General features: G+C 37.8%; 1 protein-coding gene across 1 annotated transcript; it reads left to right on the top strand.

Moving 5' to 3' along the window:
• Window positions 1-975: 975 nt before the first annotated feature.
• On the top strand, window positions 976-14,079 carry anxa5a (annexin A5a). The gene is made up of 13 exons (XM_017691958.2): window positions 976-1,016; window positions 1,139-1,182; window positions 4,694-4,778; window positions 5,713-5,807; window positions 6,542-6,655; window positions 8,241-8,331; window positions 8,788-8,864; window positions 10,042-10,092; window positions 10,828-10,921; window positions 12,106-12,201; window positions 12,395-12,453; window positions 12,597-12,719; window positions 13,299-14,079. The coding sequence occupies exons 2-13, from the start codon at window positions 1,180-1,182 to the stop codon at window positions 13,356-13,358; spliced, it is 948 nt and encodes a 315-aa protein (XP_017547447.1). The 5' UTR covers window positions 976-1,016; window positions 1,139-1,179; the 3' UTR covers window positions 13,359-14,079.
• The last annotated feature ends 2,518 nt before the right edge of the window (window positions 14,080-16,597 follow it).

Raw genomic sequence — 16,597 nt, 5'->3', positions numbered from 1 at the left:
CTCAGTACCAGTTCTGTGCAAATGTGACCAGACAGATGAGCAAGAGGCCAAGAACAAAGTGTCCAAGTGTCATTTTATGAAGTGTAAAGCTACTGTGCATGAACACAAATAGCCTTTAGTGCTTAAAATAATGACTGACACACCATATATAATTTATGTTAAGGCAGTTAAAGTGTTATGTGGCTGCCTGTTCTTTTAAAAGCAGGTAATGACAGTAATTATAGTTATTTCCAACATGTGCCTGTAATCTTTCATCAGCTTTTGACAATGGGCTACTGATAATGCATTTTAAATGTTGAAGCACTTTATCTCTGAAACTGCCCCACTTAAGCTGAACAAGATGAGAGGAGACTGCGTTGAGCACAAATTGCAACATATTTCAGTACAGATAGTGGAGATTTAAATCAAAATAATAGCATTTGAGTTTAGAGTGAGTGTTTTTTCTTATGTCGTGGTTTTCTGATGAGTGATGATTCTGGTGTTTGACAAAAACTGTCCAATTTTTCCTGAATTCATGCTTTAAACACCAAAAAGTCTTTTTTATTGAAGTAGCAATTACAGATTGTGGGTGCCTGAACTGTAGATGCATTTATTATATATATATATATATATATATATATATATATATATATATATATATATATATATATATAATTACATATATATAATTAATTATGTAGTATCAGGTAGTATATCGTCATACCGTATCTGACACATACATTTCTTGCATATTGGCTTTTTATGCAATATATTACATTCATTCTATGATCAGTTCTATTAATAATTACATAATTGTTTTTGTTTTATGTTTCTTTTTATCTGGCATCTTTTCTTGGAGTCAGTTTTCTAAGAAAACAATGCAAAAATAAATAATTCAGCCTGCTTGAAATGTTGACTTCTGACGTCATCATGAATGGGCGTAACCTAAAGCCTTGAGGAAAAGCCGTGTGGAGCTCTTCTCTCACACACAGGTGAGGCAGGTGAGAGCTGACAGGTAGCTGTGTCTGATTGGACAGGTAACACCCCAGAGTGGTCTATTTTACATTGGACAAATTTCAATTTGGATTCATATAAAAGCTAAACTTGCATTTGCTTAATTGTCTTATGTGTGTGACTAACTACTATTTTTCATTTTCAGACTGTAGCACGTGGACTGGAGCAGCACACATTACTGCACACATGGTAAGGACAGCAATATCATCCCCAAAACAACATAAGAAACAGAAAATATTTGAGCTGTAGAAAGATAGATAGATAGATAGATAGATAGATAGATAGATAGATAGATAGATAGATAGATAGATAGATAGATAGAAAACAATAAAATGAATAATTGAAAGTCATAGAGTCATAAAAGTCGTAGAAGATTTCATAACGATTTGACTTGATGCAGTCCTTTTCTAAGCTTTTAAAATAATTAAAAAAAAAACTTTTCTGAATGCACAGATTTGCCTGGAGGAACTATTTAGACAATAATTAAATTATAGACACTTCATACCAAATTTTTCTTTCTTTTTTTTGTAGATTTTATATTTGAAAACAAACTGTTTTTTCGGTAAACCCTTCTAAATAACACTGACTTAACCATGCCATAAACATGCCTTGGCTGATGTCATATGCTGTCCTGAGTTGTCAGGACAGATAATATCTAGCAATATGCAGTCATATACAAAGTTTTCTTGGTTTTGTAAGGGAAAACAAGTGAACACATCTCTGACATATTGGAAAAAGTATCACATAACATGGATCCTGTGCAAAAGTTATGGCACATTTTCTTTTTTCCCCCAATATGTTAAACTATAGACTTTAATATGTTAAAAAATAGAAATTGTGCATTAAAAATGCCACATCGGTTCTCTGTAGAGGATGTGTTGACTTTAAATCTGTCACTTTAAATCTGACCAGCTCAAACTTTTGCATACATTGGTAAGAGTGACATGTTACTATCACTGTTAATTGTCATGACAGATGTTATAGTGTTTGATGTCATGACGGCTAACTGGAACAGAAATTAGGATGTGACATCAAGCATTATGGCATCTGTTAAAACAATTAATGGTAATGATAGCATGATACTGTTATATTACTAAACAAAATATGGCACCTTCCATGACATGTTTCTGGATTGGTTATGTCAATGTTATTCAGCAGGGTTCAAGTAAAGGATTGCCTATGATATTTGGGAAAAGTGCACGCTTTATTGAATATTATATCAGTTATAATAGATTCTGACTTTCCAAAGCTCATGCAGTTGTCCAACTTCAGGCTGATGCATCAAGGCATTTTTATACCCTCCCCATTCTGTACTGTTGAAATGGGCTTTGAATTGTCTCTCAGTGACTCATGAAAATCTCTCATTCTCAGTTTGAAAGGAAAAGCAAAGGGCCCTGTCAGAATAATAACATTTGTGAGATAAATTAATCATTCTCAGTGAAGCTTGTACATTATTATGTGTGATGTTTTTGACAGATGACCACGTTCAGCACATTAAAAGAAAGACAATCATTTGTGCTGCCACAGATAATAGTGACAATTTGATAGAATAAGTGAGCAATCTATTGAGCAACTTTTAAAAAATGATTAATACAACCATGTACTTATATTACTCATTTGAAGTCACTTGTTCTTTGTGTGGTGATTGTAGCATAATGTAAATCAGACCATTCGAGAAGTTCACTTCACACTATGAGAATGTGAATTAATAAAGATGGTCTGTTTAAACGGAGATGGTGCCTTAAGATAGTTTGCGATTTCTCTCATGTAGCTGGTGTCACTTGCTGAAGGTAACAGATCTGTGTCGGCCTGGACGCAGCTGTCATGAAGTTTCCAGTTAATGGTTGATTGGATTACAGTAGTTTGGACACGTAGTGGTCAGACCATGGTACAGCACCGCTGAGGTCAGCAGTTTGGCATCAGCCTCACGGAGATAAAGCAACACGCCTATCATTTAATCTCTGCATCTACAAGGATTAGCCATGCTTGGCCTGTCACTGCAGTCACGTCATGCCTTAAACTGGTTGTTAATGCTCCGATACACTGAGCAGTCTGCATGGCTTATAAAATATGATGCAGTTCTTTTCAGTGGAATGGAGTTTTTCAAATCAGACTGATTGGATACACACTTGTTTTGGAAAATGCATCATAAACACACTCGTTTTGGAAAATGCATCATAAAACAGACCAATTAAAGGTGTATCGTGGCTAATAGGTGCATTTAAAGCTCAACTTGACACCTGAACATGATCCTAATACTTAAAGCCAGAAAACAAAGAGCTAAGCCCATCACTGGCATTTCAGAAATGCTAAGAAAACTGACCTCAACTCAAATTAATTTCATTTCCTTTCCTAATTTGCATTTCTGAAGGTGCACTGAAGAAGAAGTGTATTTATTTTGCTGCTGAGAATCGCTTCCGTGCCTTTTAAGCCAGTACCGATCACCTTTGATCAGTATTGGCTATCAGCTAGCAGTGCTGAACGGTGGTCAGCAATTTGTATCAGCCCCAGAAGCACTGATCTGTCCATCTCTACACATGACTGATATTTACTTCATTTTTATTCATACACAAAAGCCTAAATATGATGACTAAATATGATATAAAATGTTTCAGCATTCAGTGTGTCCACTCTTTATCTTTATTACAGCTTTCATTTTTCATTTTTTATGGGTTACTTTGCCCCTTTTAACTAAGCTACTAGGAGTAATGATTGAAAACTCCTATGAAATGGGACACTCAAATAAAAAAGAACATTACTTTGTTGGACTAAGCGGTTAATGATGATGATGGTGATTATTTCATTAGCACGGTGCTCTGTAGGCGACCCTGCCAGTCTGCAGTCTGCGGTAAAGTTCAGCTCCTCACTGCTCTTTAGTTATATATTAAATTTAGGGCATCATACGCTTTCAAAGGGGGGTGGGAGGGTATGCAACAGTTATTTATTATTGCCCACTGCTAATTCTTCGGTGATATGAAACTGAAGTCAGCTTTTAGATCCCACTGTAAGTCGCTGTTGTCGCAACAAAACCTTGTATTTCGTATTTTTCAGTTTCTCACATAAAGTTGTTCTTGACATTGTGTATAAATTTCACGATGAATGGGACAAAAAGATATGAAGCAAAATTACTTGGAATTAAAATTACTTACATTCAAATAAATCTACCAGCTACCATTTTGGAGACACAAAGTTTTGTTTCAACAGCAATGGTATGTAGTGTATACAGACTTACAGATATGTAAAATCTGGAAAACCAGACCTTTTATGCTTCTTCAAAGCTTTGAAACCTATGAAAGGGTTGTTTACTTTCTGTCTTGGTTCCTATCGCATGCCCATGATATTGAGAAATAGGTCTCACGGTCATAAAGACGGTATGACAGCGGGAGACATAAGTAGCTGGAGGCAGAGCATGCTAATGTTGCTCATATCTACCAACACCTGCACTAGTCTGGGCAGTACAGGCCCAGCAGTGTGATGATGATACAGCCCACAATCAGAGTTTCTACTTTAGCTTCCACTAGTGCAAATGAAAATGGAGTAGACATGTAGAAGTTAAGTAAAATGAGAACATCTGCTTATCATTTTGCATTGCATGCTCTATAGTCCACGTCCACCACATTATTCAGAGAGGAAAAGGTTGCAGTCTGCAGTTGTACTGATTCTTCTGCTGTCCCAGATCAGTCTGTGCTCTCTCCTACAGGCTAGCAGAGGCAGTGTGAAACCCTTCGTGAACTTCAATGCCAAGCAGGATGCTGACCTCTTACGCAAAGCCATGAAAGGGATCGGTGAGTCAGTGTTAGTTATTTTGGCTGTGCAGCTGCATGTAAAAGTTTAGGCACCTCTGGTCAACTTACATGTGAAAATAAGTACGTCTTCTCTACAGTGAACATACTTAACTGCCCAGAACTCCAGCCCAAGTTCTCAGAGTTCTCTCCCTGCCTTCAATCAGTCTTCCCTCATACTTCCACCACCATGTTGAAGCCACAGTCCAAACTCGCAAACAACTATTAACGAGCAAGTGAAAAATGTTTGAACATTAGCGTAGCCTGTTGTTGAAGTCCTAACAAAACTCTCCAAAACGGTAACTTAAAGGAGAAAACAAAAATATTGTTTGAACTAGAGCTGGATATTATTACAAATGCATAATATTGCAATATTTCAAGAAGTTTGAAACACAACAGATATTATGATTTTTTTTCTACCGTATGATAAGTTGAAACAGACAAAGTAGAGACATGTTAAAAATGAAATTAAGGATTGATTGGCAGTTAACATTTTACATGAAATCTAATGGAACAGGAATAATTATGCTCTCTTTTAAATCTAATTTGCAGTTGGTCATTGCTCTTTATGCAATGTTGATAGCAATTATATGCTCAGAAAAGCATACGTGATGTAATTTATCACAATAACGATAAATATTTTCATTGTCGTTGCCCAGCCCTGTTTGAGCTCTTTGTTACTTGATTACCAGAATTACATGAGGATATTATAGACCTTTTGCATTATAGACAGTTGTTTGTCTTGTTGTCTATGAGATCATCCATGGGTTCTGAATGATGAGGAATTAATTGATTAATTAATCTAGGATCAACCATGCTTGGATAAAACTTTGTTTTGCGATTATGATGATGAATTCACAGCTCTACTGTAATGTGTTCTATGTTTTGAGATGGTCTAGGTCATCTTTAAGCACCGTGTATGGTTTTATATGTACAGGCACAGATGAAGATGCCATCCTCATGCTCCTAACTGCCCGCAGCAAAGAGCAAAGACAAGAGATCAAAGCAGCCTACAAGAAAGCTCATGGCAAGGTGAGAAACACGCATATCTTCATACCTTAGTATTTGAGTAAGTGTATATCTTTAAATCATCCATATCATACTTTTTCCACTTATTACATTTGTACGGTTTTATGTACCAAAAACGATTAAACGTAATTTATATTCAAGCGACCTTTTCTGTTTTCTTTTCCTTAAAAGTAAACAGACATGCGTATGTAAATGACCTCTGTTCTGATTAGCTGACTTTTATTCTGCCTTATTTAAAAAGCAAAGCAATACAAGCTGAAACAACTTTAGCATGAATAACATAAATGGAGTCATCACAAAAATAAGCAAAATTCTGTTGCTATATTTTGTTCATGTGGAAATGATGTACACCTTTGAATCAGCAAATTCAATGCAATTACCATTGAATACCTCATTTACCAGAGAATATGATGAATGGCAAATGAAGTGAATTCCAGCCTTTTGCTCTGTACATGTTAGTGACTGATGATGCTGATGGGATTTCTGTTATCGTGGCAGTCAGACCAAGATTATTCCATAATGAGCCAATAGCTATAAATCCTGAACCTCTGCACTCCTTCGCATCTCTCTCTCTCTCTCTCTCTCTCTCTCTCTCTCTCTCTCTCTGTCTTTCTCTCTTGCTCTCTCTCTCTCTCTCTCTCTCTCTCTGTCTTTCTCTCTTGCTCTCTCTTTCTCTCTCTCTCTCTCTCTCTCTCTCTCTGTCTCTCTCTCTTGCTCTCTTTTCTCTTTCTCTCTAGGACCTGGTGAAGGATTTAAAGTCAGAGCTGGGAGGGAAATTAGAAGATCTGATTGTGGCTTTGATGTCTCCTCCTCGTGTGTATGATGCAGATCAACTTCACAAGGCCATCAAGGTAAAATGAAACTTCTACAGTCTTACAAATAAAGGTTGAGAAGAACTACTTCTGGTTCTCTGAAAAGCCTTCCAATGGATGGTTCATTAAATAACATTTTTATTGTGAAGGACCTTTACAAGCATCTATACCATTATAAAGGTTCTGATGGTTCATTAAATAACTTTTTTATTGTGAAGGACCTTTACAAGCATCTATACCATTGTAAATGTTCTACCCTTGTTAAAGTTTTAACCTAGAGCTGTGGTTTTGACTTATTAGTTTAAGGCTTTTAACCGCTTAACTTTCATGGATCTTACACTGAATCCAGAATTCTGTTCCTCACTCTTTGAGCTTAAACAGAGTTCTTATAGGAATGTCGGTTCACTTACTGGCCACTGAGCAGTTATTTCCAGCCATATGAGACCGGGCTCCTATCTATAAATGATGAAAAGGGTGATACTTTGCTCGTAAACAGACGCCATGTTGAGCGTTATGAGCTTTCCCATTGCATTTCAACCAGTGATCATTCTCCTCCTTAATAACATCTGTGGTTTAATACAGTGCTGTGAAAAGTATTTGCCACCTCCTGATTTGTTCTGTTTTTGCACATTTGTCATGCTACTTTGGTTTAGATCTCGAAACTAGACAAAGGCAACCTGAATAAGCACAGAATGTAACAATTTTTTTTTATATTGGATGAAAAACATTGTCCAGCACCAACAATTAAACTAGATGCCCTCAGGCTTGATTACTGTCAGACCTGTTGAATCTAAACATCCCTTAAATGGAATGTTTCCAGTAATGTGAAGTGGACATTCAACAATCAGCACACTATGCCACAATCTGAAGACTCTCTACCAGAAAATCCTGCAGGATAATGTCTGGTAACCTGAAGCTCAAGTGCTGCAAGAAATGATCCGAAACACAACAGCAAGTCCAGCTCTGAATGAAACAACAGAAACAAACAGGTTTTAAGATTAAGAGACCCTTATTAGTCCCACAACAGGGAAATTTCACCTCCGCATTTAACCCATCTGTGAAGCGAAACATCACATACACACTAGTGAGCACACACACACACTAGGGGGCAGTGAGCACACTTGCCCGGAGCGGTGGGCAGCCCAATCCACAGCGCCCAGGGAGCAGTTGGGGGTTAGGTGTCTGGGGATCAAACCGGCGACCTTCCGGTCACGGGGCTGGTTCCCTAACCTCCAGCCCATGCCTGCCCCACAAAGTGACCCAGTCAAAGTTCTGCTTTGAATCCCTTTGAGATGCTGTGGCAGGACCTTAAATAGATCGAGTTCGAGTTTCAAAGCCCACCCAGTTTGGCTGAATTAAAGCAGTTCTGCAAAGAAGAGTGGACTGTCGAAGTGATGTGAAAGACTGATTTCCATTTATAGGAAGCTGCACAGGATCTGAATCCGTTGGGCAAAAAAAGGTGAAATCAAGAGGGGGCAAATATTTTCTCACAGCACCGTGATTAAATGTTTTGCAATGTATTCAATGTAACAACTGAATAAAAAAAAATAAAGGATGTGGACAAAGGAGTTTAAGGGCTTTAGAATGGACAAAGAAGCTCAAATGGTCATCTCTTGTAATACAGGGCGCAGGCACCAATGATAAAGTTCTGATTGAAATTCTGGCCTCCAGGACATCTGAGCAGCTAAAGGAGATCGTCAAGGCATACAAGAAAGGTAATCATTACTCCGCCTGTGAAAAAAAAAGCTGGGCTGGTCCTATTGCTAACATGGCTCCAGTTTCTTATAAATGAGTTTAAGCTACGAGGGTCAGATGATGGCCTGCACTGCCACATTTTACTCAAATGAACATCACTATCAAATGAAGCTCTAACCATGACCTTTCACATCTATATTTGTGTAATTGTGTTCGTTATCATAATCTAGTAGCTGTTGTTTTGTGTCCAGTACTGAAAAGAATCCATAGTATCATTCATAGGTACTGGCCATATGCACAGTATGGTGCTTGGAGAAAGAGAAGCTATCCTACACAAAGGACAATGGAATCTATGATGAGAAACAAATGTTCTTAGAACTCGAACACTTCCATGATTGGGGCAATTAAGCCATTAAGACTTTTGTTTGAGCTAACTGTTAGCAATCAGCCGTTCCTCTCTCATGTTTCAAATTTAGAGCATGGCAAGCTGGAGAAGGACATCATGGGAGACACTAATGGACATTACCAGAGGATGCTGATTATCCTTCTACAGGTAATGGATGGAACATAAGCTTGTGGTGGTTGTTGGAGGGGTTCAGTTGGGCCAGGGTACACTGGAGTGGACCTACAGGAACTCTGGTTTATGTGAACTACAAATGAACTATAATTTGATGGAAATATAAATTGATGGAAATGATAAAGTTCAGAGCAAAATTATTGTTGCCAACTGGGGCCCATTTCGTCTTTTTTACCCCTACCCCTTGTTTTCGAACGTCACCCTAACCCCTTGGAACTGAGTTAAAAGAAAGGGGTGGTCGAAATCTTGGCCACGAAATGGAACCCACAAATAAAAAAAAAAAAAAAAGGCTTAATTATCAGGCTACTAGCGGTGCTCTGTAGACGACCCTGCCAGTCTTCAGTGATAGCAGAGGAATGTAAAGTTCAGCAACCTCACTGCTGGGCTTTAGTTACATTTAAGGCATCATATGCTTACAAAGAGGGAGCTGAGACAATTATCTGTTATCTCCCACCGCTCTTTTTTTTTTAAAAACACTCTGTTTGGAGCCTCTGAAAAACCTCCATTTGGAGGGCCATATAGCACTAACACTACACCCTACCCCTCTATTTCAACAAAAATTAGGACACCCCAACCCTAGACGGGAATGTACAGAACAGAGGGCTAAGGGCTCAGTGGTAGGGGCAAGGGGTGAAATGGGATCGGGCTTTAGTCATACGGTCAGGGGTTTCATCCTAACTGATACCTTGAGCAAGGTATCAAGCCCACAGTTGGTTTGATGCAAGCAAAACGTTGGCTAAACATAATGCAAGATACATGAGTGTAATAGAGAGGGCGTAGAAACGTAGAAAGGATGTCCATTAAACAACATGGAACTTGTGACCAAAAGGTCACATTTAAAGGAGACTCGATAAAGAGATGGTGAGCATGGAAAAATAGGAGATGATAGCTGAAGCCACGGAAAGAGCAAGAGATGTCTACTGTGGATTGATATCATGAGCAGCTGTGATGTCACCACTAAGTGATTAAAGCTGCTGTTAAGGTGGCAGTGAAGTGAGGATTAAATGCACCTGAGGCGTTAAACTATAGTAACTCAATATCAGAGGTTGCCAGGTTGGGGAAAACTCATCATGCCTGTCTCAGGAAATGGTAGGCTCATATCAGTCCTCTGCTGACATGCTGACCTTTAATGTGCCTCTGTCCCTTCATGCAGGGAGAAAGGGAGGAGGGAGTGGATGAAAGCAGAGTGGAGAAAGATGCTAAGGTAAACAGATGAGGTCCCATCTTTACATCCATTTTGTTTTTCACAGTGTAATGAATATTATAATTGTGTATTATATCAGTGTAATTATTACATTATATAATCAGAGCATGGGGGAACTAATGCAGGCCAGTCATCCTTATTTTGGTAAACAATTGTATAAATATCTTGCCAGCATCTTTATTGCAAAAATATAGTACCAGCACCCTAACTGTGGTTAACAATTTGGCAAAAATGATTTTGGTATGTAATTGTAAAAATATGGTAAAAGCATTCTTATTTTGATAAATAATTGAATAAATATGATTTGCTAAACAACTGGGCAAATACGGCATTTACATCCTTACTTTGGTAAATAGGTATAGTACCAGATTGTTTTGGCGAGGAAAGTCAAACTTAATTACACAAAGTTTGTTAGGTAACCTACACTCCCACTGAATCTATGTTCATTAGTCTTTTAAAGGAGCACTTTCTAGGTTTACGTTTGTTGCTGAACAATTTATTACCCATCATCTACCAAAGGATCAAAGGAAAGGTGATTGTGATAGGACCACTGTTGGCCAAATATTATGTGTGATGAAGAGTGATGGTGTGTTTGGTCTAAGTCAGATTTCCTTCTTTAGTTTGTAACTTAACTGAGGGGTGCCAAGCTTAAGCTGAACTGATAGGAGTAACATGATGCCTAGGTGTAAGTTTCAGACGTAAGACGTGTGTGTTTTTTTGTTGATCACCTTTCAGGAGTTGTTTGCTGCGGGAGAGGGGAAGTTCGGCACAGACGAAGACAAGTTCATCAACATCCTTGGTAACAGGAGCGCCGAGCACCTGTGTAAAGGTAAATGTGTGTGTGTGTATATATATATATATATATATAAGTAGTTTTTTTCCTTTGCCTGTAAAGTTATAATTCTGGAGATACAAGGTTTTCCTCTGACAACAATGATATGGACACAGGTATTGGGACATACCACTTAAACATTGAATTTAGGTATGTTATTCGGTTCCATTGCCACAGACAATTAAAAATCAAGCATACGAAGCCATACAGTTTGGCTTTACAACCCTTTGTGAAAAAATGGCTCTCACTGAATTCACTTACATATTCTACTATCAACTGTGTCAGAGTGGTGTAAAGCACACCACCACCGGACTCTGGAGCAGTGGAAATGCATTCTGTGGAGTCATTAATCACACTTCTCCATCAGGCAGTCTGATGGATGAGTCTGGGTTTGGTGAATGCCAGAAGAACATTATCTGCCTGAGTGCACTGTGCCAACTCTGAAGTTTGGTGGAGGAGGACTAATGCAATGGCATTGTTTTTTAGGGGCTGGCCTAGACCAGTGAAGAGAAATCTTAATGTTTCAACAAACAAAACATTTTGGACAGTTGTATGCTTAAAACATGGTGGGAACAGTTTGGGGAAGGCCCTTTTCTGATTTAGCATGACTGAGCCCCAGTGCACAGAGCAAGGTCCATAAAAGCATGACTGGGTGAGTCTGGTGTGGAAGAACCCTGACCTGCACACCGTCAAACACCTTTGGGATGAACTAGAACAAAGATTATGAGGCAGACCATCTCGTCCAACATCAGTGCACAACATCAACACAAATGCTCTTCTGGATGAATGGGCAAAGATTCCCACAGACACACTACAAAATCTTGTGGAAGCTTCCCAGAAGAGGGGAAGCTGTTATAGCTGCAAAGGGGGAACCAACTCCATATTAATGCCTATGGATTTAGATTGGAATGTTAGCTCCTGTAAGTGTAATGTGTTGGTGTCCCAATACTTTTGTCAACATTGTGTTTATTACATACCAGACATTTTAGAATTAGATACTTACATACACACATACACAACACACACATGTGTGTGTATGTGTGTGTATATGTGTATGTATATCTGTGTGTATATGTTCGTGTGTATATGTGTGTGTATATGTGCTTGTATGTATGTATTACATGCGGGACATTTTATTTTGATTTTATTGTTTCTGAACTTTTTTTTGTTTTTTTCTTTAGTATTTGAAGCATATAAAAAGATAGCTGGCTGTGACATTGAAGAGAGCATTCAGGGCGAGTGCACTGGCAACCTCGAGGAAGTGCTTTTAGCAGTAGGTAAGAAAGAAAGGAAAAAATAAATCTATCTACAGGCACAAAAGAAAATGTAACGTTGAAGTCACAAATAATTATTGGCATCGTTATAACAAATAATGTTTGATACATTAACACTTCATTTCAGTCACATCAGATGCATCAGTTTGCATTGACCTGAAATGAACTGTGGGTAACATGCTTTGTCTCTCCTCAGTGAAATGTGCTAAAAGCGTGCCGGGCTATTTTGCTGAAAGCCTCCGGGAGTCTATGAGGGTATGAATAATCAAAGTCCATAAGTTCCCATTTTAGTTAATGGTAGCACACTGGAACAGTATACGATAGTTTGTTATTTGAAAGGTCCTCATTGCCACTTCATTTTATGTCTCTATTTTATTTGGTGGTTTGCATTTGTCCAGCGTGCTGGCACTGATGATGAGACGCTGATCAGAATCATGGTATCAAGGAGTGAGGAGGACATGCTGGACATCAGAGCAAAATACAAGAAGATGTATGGAGAGTCACTGTACCGCACCATACAGGCAGGTGTAACACATTCACAAAGTTTTCCCTTTCAATCTAGTTGATCAGCTAAGGCATGTTTGGTGACTGAAGTTTGCTTTTTTAGTGTAGGCTAATATAGCTAACATGTAATGGAAGCCTGTGTACATTAATTAGTGCAGGTTAGAGATGGTATATCAGCTTTTATTGGTATCGATATCTGCAAACCACATTGGCCATGGCATGTTTATAGCATGATTATGTAGTGTTATGTAGCAGATTTTAAGAAAAATATTACTGTGGTTTCTGACACTGTGGAACATAGTTATCTCAACAAGGACACACTGTGTCACTGTTCTTGTGTTAAAATATATTCGACTGCTAATGGTGCCCCCTTGTGGAGAATTTTCAACCTGCTAAATATGAGTGAGTGAGTTACAAACCAGTTCCGTGAGGTGCTTCATGTCTAAAAATGGACAAAAATGCTTTGCAAAACAAGCAGTAGTAGCAGGCATCTTGAAGCCTTAATTTATCCTGTTTTATAGAGAACAGTCAAGTGTAGTAAGAACTGTTTGTTTAGCTTTTATGTCTGAGTTTTATGTTTTTCTTTCAATTTTTAGGAGGACACTGAGGGAGATTATGGAAAGGCCTTGCTGTACCTTTGTGGTGGAGATGATTAAGTGTTACTTTTAATCACTCTCTTATTGCTTTGCTTACATCAGCTGATGGTTCATATTTATTCAAGCCTGGCCTAGCACTTATTTTATATGTTTTATACTAGTGAGTGTCACATTCCAGTTTTTTTCCATTCCAGTCAAATTCAAAAAGCTTAGGCACGAGGGTCTACTTTTTATTTGATTCTTTCATTGCTCTTAATGTATTTAATAACTGTGTTAATTGTGAAGCATAAGCAGAAGTGTAGAGTAGCCTAAACCTAAAACGATAAAATATTGTTACTGCATTGGAATATTGACTTTAGGAAAAGTACCTTTCCAAAAACCAACCAAACCATACCTACTATATTTAGTAGATATACCAAAGTAGCAGGTCACAGGCTACTTAGAAACATGCAGTGGAACTTTTTGGAACATCCATCACTTATCAGCAAAAGAACTGAAGATGCTGCGCTTCTCTTTTGGGATCCTTTCGGTCTCAAATATAATCATAAGCCTCTTTCAGAAGTTTGACTAATCACAAAGCAGTACAGTTGCTGTCACCTGTGCAACTATGTGTTATGACTGAAATGCAATGGAGAAAAAAAGTTAGCAATTACTCAGAAATATACTTAAGTAGAACTGAAAGTATCATAATTTGAAACTACTCAGAAAAGTAAAAATGCATCCAACTGTTACATGTAACTAAATAAATGTAACTAGTTGTTATTGACCTCAGCCTGTGGCATCAAGGAGACTTCATCTTATTTCATAAGTGGATTTTGTGTGATGTATTCATTTCCTTTGAAATAAACTTTTTTCACTCATTACATTTTTCACTTGTAGTGTCAGAAGAAGATTTGCAATTTACATCAGATGGGCCTTCACTCATTTGTAAAGGCACTTGCTTGCCAGTAGGTGGCATAACTATATTGACATGTCCAGTTTGGTAAAATGATGAAAGTGTACTTACTCACTGAACATTATCTCCAAGATTTGGCTGTTTTAGCAAAAGGATACAACATTGTACCTCAGTGTAAACTAACCACTGGTTAAAACTGATAACACATAACATTCAGAGAAAAATTATCATTGCCCATAAGGAAATTTTTTTTTTTTTAAATATTTGAGATATGTTTCAAATGCATTGCAATCTATCCTGAAATACATTCCAAAAGCTAAAATGTATTTCAAAATATATCATTCAGAATATCTTTATTTTATAATGTATGGGGAAATATTACACATAGAAATCTACCATACAAAAATAAATGTATGCAAATGTATTTCATCAAATGCATTTGAAAATGTGTAAAAACAGTCAAAATTCTTATGCACTTTACTGAAATAAATTTGTATTCAAGTATGCTCATTTTGAGTTTTAGCACTTGAACCTTTAACATGGCAAAAGCAAACGCTGTAGGTATCGATACGCTGTAAAAATGCAGTTATTTATTTATTTATTTTTTATAAATTTGATATTTATTTGAAATACACTTTGTGTGAGTGTCTTACTGCATACGTACAACAGTTAATGCAAAGTTCAGTGCAAAACACAGAAGTCAGTCCCATTCTTTCAGTTGATGTATATTGTCAGATCTGTAAACTTTGCTTAAACTGTATGATTATAAAAATGTAGTAACAAATACAAATAAATGCATTTAAAAATTATTTCTAACAAATACATTTTTTGTGCATTTTCATACACTGCAAACAGACATTTCATAATTACATTTGGAACATGTTTTTCTTCATTATGTGTGGGTATACGACAAGTAGACTTACAGTGCAGTAACTTGATAATGAACTACTTCTATGAACATTTGTATTCCAAAGACATCTGACGCAGTTTAAAGCCTTATTACACTAACAGGCCCAGCTGTTAAATAGTTCTCAGACTAAAATGATTAACATAGAAGTCCATTCCATTAAAATCTTTTGTTGAGTAAACCTCTTTATCTCGCCAGCCCTGATTTTTTATTTATTTATAGAGATTTCAGTGTTCAGCTACTGATTGAACTGCTGAGAACTGGCTGAGAAAATTTGCATTTGGGCAGGCGTTGAACTGAAGAGGTGTATATGTGTGTGTGTATGTGTGTGTGTGTGTGTGTGTGTGTGTGTGTGTGTGTGTGCTTCTAATTCTGCTCACTAAGCTCTTTTCTTATAATCCTTTCTCTCAAAATTGCTATGGTTATGATTTGTGTAAAAAAAAAAAAAAAAAAAGGGTCAGTCCCTTGGCCAATCAGAAAACAGTGGAGCAGGGTGGGACATCAGACCACCTCAGTCCACTCGGAAACAATACAATACTCTCCACCCACCTGGAACTACCAGGAAGTAAAAAATTCCTGGAGTGCAACATGTGATAGCGATGAGGGGGGGCTTGAGTTCCCCCCCGGATTAGAGGTGAGGTTGTGACTTGTTTGATGCATCCCAGTCTGATGAAATCTAAAAGCTGAAGCACTAGATTAGCTTGTATACCTTCACTTTTTTGGCACTTGCTGGCATGCAGAACTTTTTGCACGCCTTCTTAAATGAATTATGACAGCAGACAGTTAAAGAGATGATCAAAAATAAGTGATGTTTACAGTTGGGACACCATACAGGTACAGAAACCACTCAGCATTCTCTGCACTCCACTATCAGATTTCTATTCTCTTTTATTTCTCGCTGTGGTGTTTTACAGAGCAGGGAGTGTCCACTACTTTCTGTAAGATTGAATGAATGACCTATAAATGCTGCAAAAGGCCTTCAAGAAGGATGTGCATTGAAAATGTTACACTGTCACTTGTGACATCAAGGAAATGTGAGATAGTAGCTTATGGCTTAAAGCTTAATAGTATGGAGGTACGTCTGCAAATGAGTGTGGCCTGTGAATGAACGAACAGTTTGATTAATGAATGAAGGATTAGACGCGTACAGCTGAATTAAAACAAAGCGCATGTGTGACGTGTGGCCTGCTTCCTTAATACTACTGGCAGCTGAATAATAGCTTTATTTCAGCCTTATCCCAGGAGGAGCTATGCAGCCTTTGGCACACTCAAATCACACTGGCATTAATCACTGCCATTCTCTTCCAGCCAATTGCATTTCGCTCTCTCTCTGAGGGCATTTTTGCTCAGAACACACCCAGCTGTACTGTATGAAAGCAGTGAGAATGGACACAAAGCAGCACAAGCAGATATATTCATTATGATTGGTTTGGAGACCAGTGTGGATTGGAGTCTCCAAATCAAACAGCAATTTAACAATATACAGAAATCACTGCT

Source organism: Pygocentrus nattereri, chromosome 8 (genome assembly GCF_015220715.1).
Source record: "Pygocentrus nattereri isolate fPygNat1 chromosome 8, fPygNat1.pri, whole genome shotgun sequence".
Taxonomy (NCBI): domain Eukaryota; kingdom Metazoa; phylum Chordata; class Actinopteri; order Characiformes; family Serrasalmidae; genus Pygocentrus; species Pygocentrus nattereri.
Note: the sequence above shows the minus strand (reverse complement) of the source record. Positions and strands in the feature narration are given on the sequence as shown.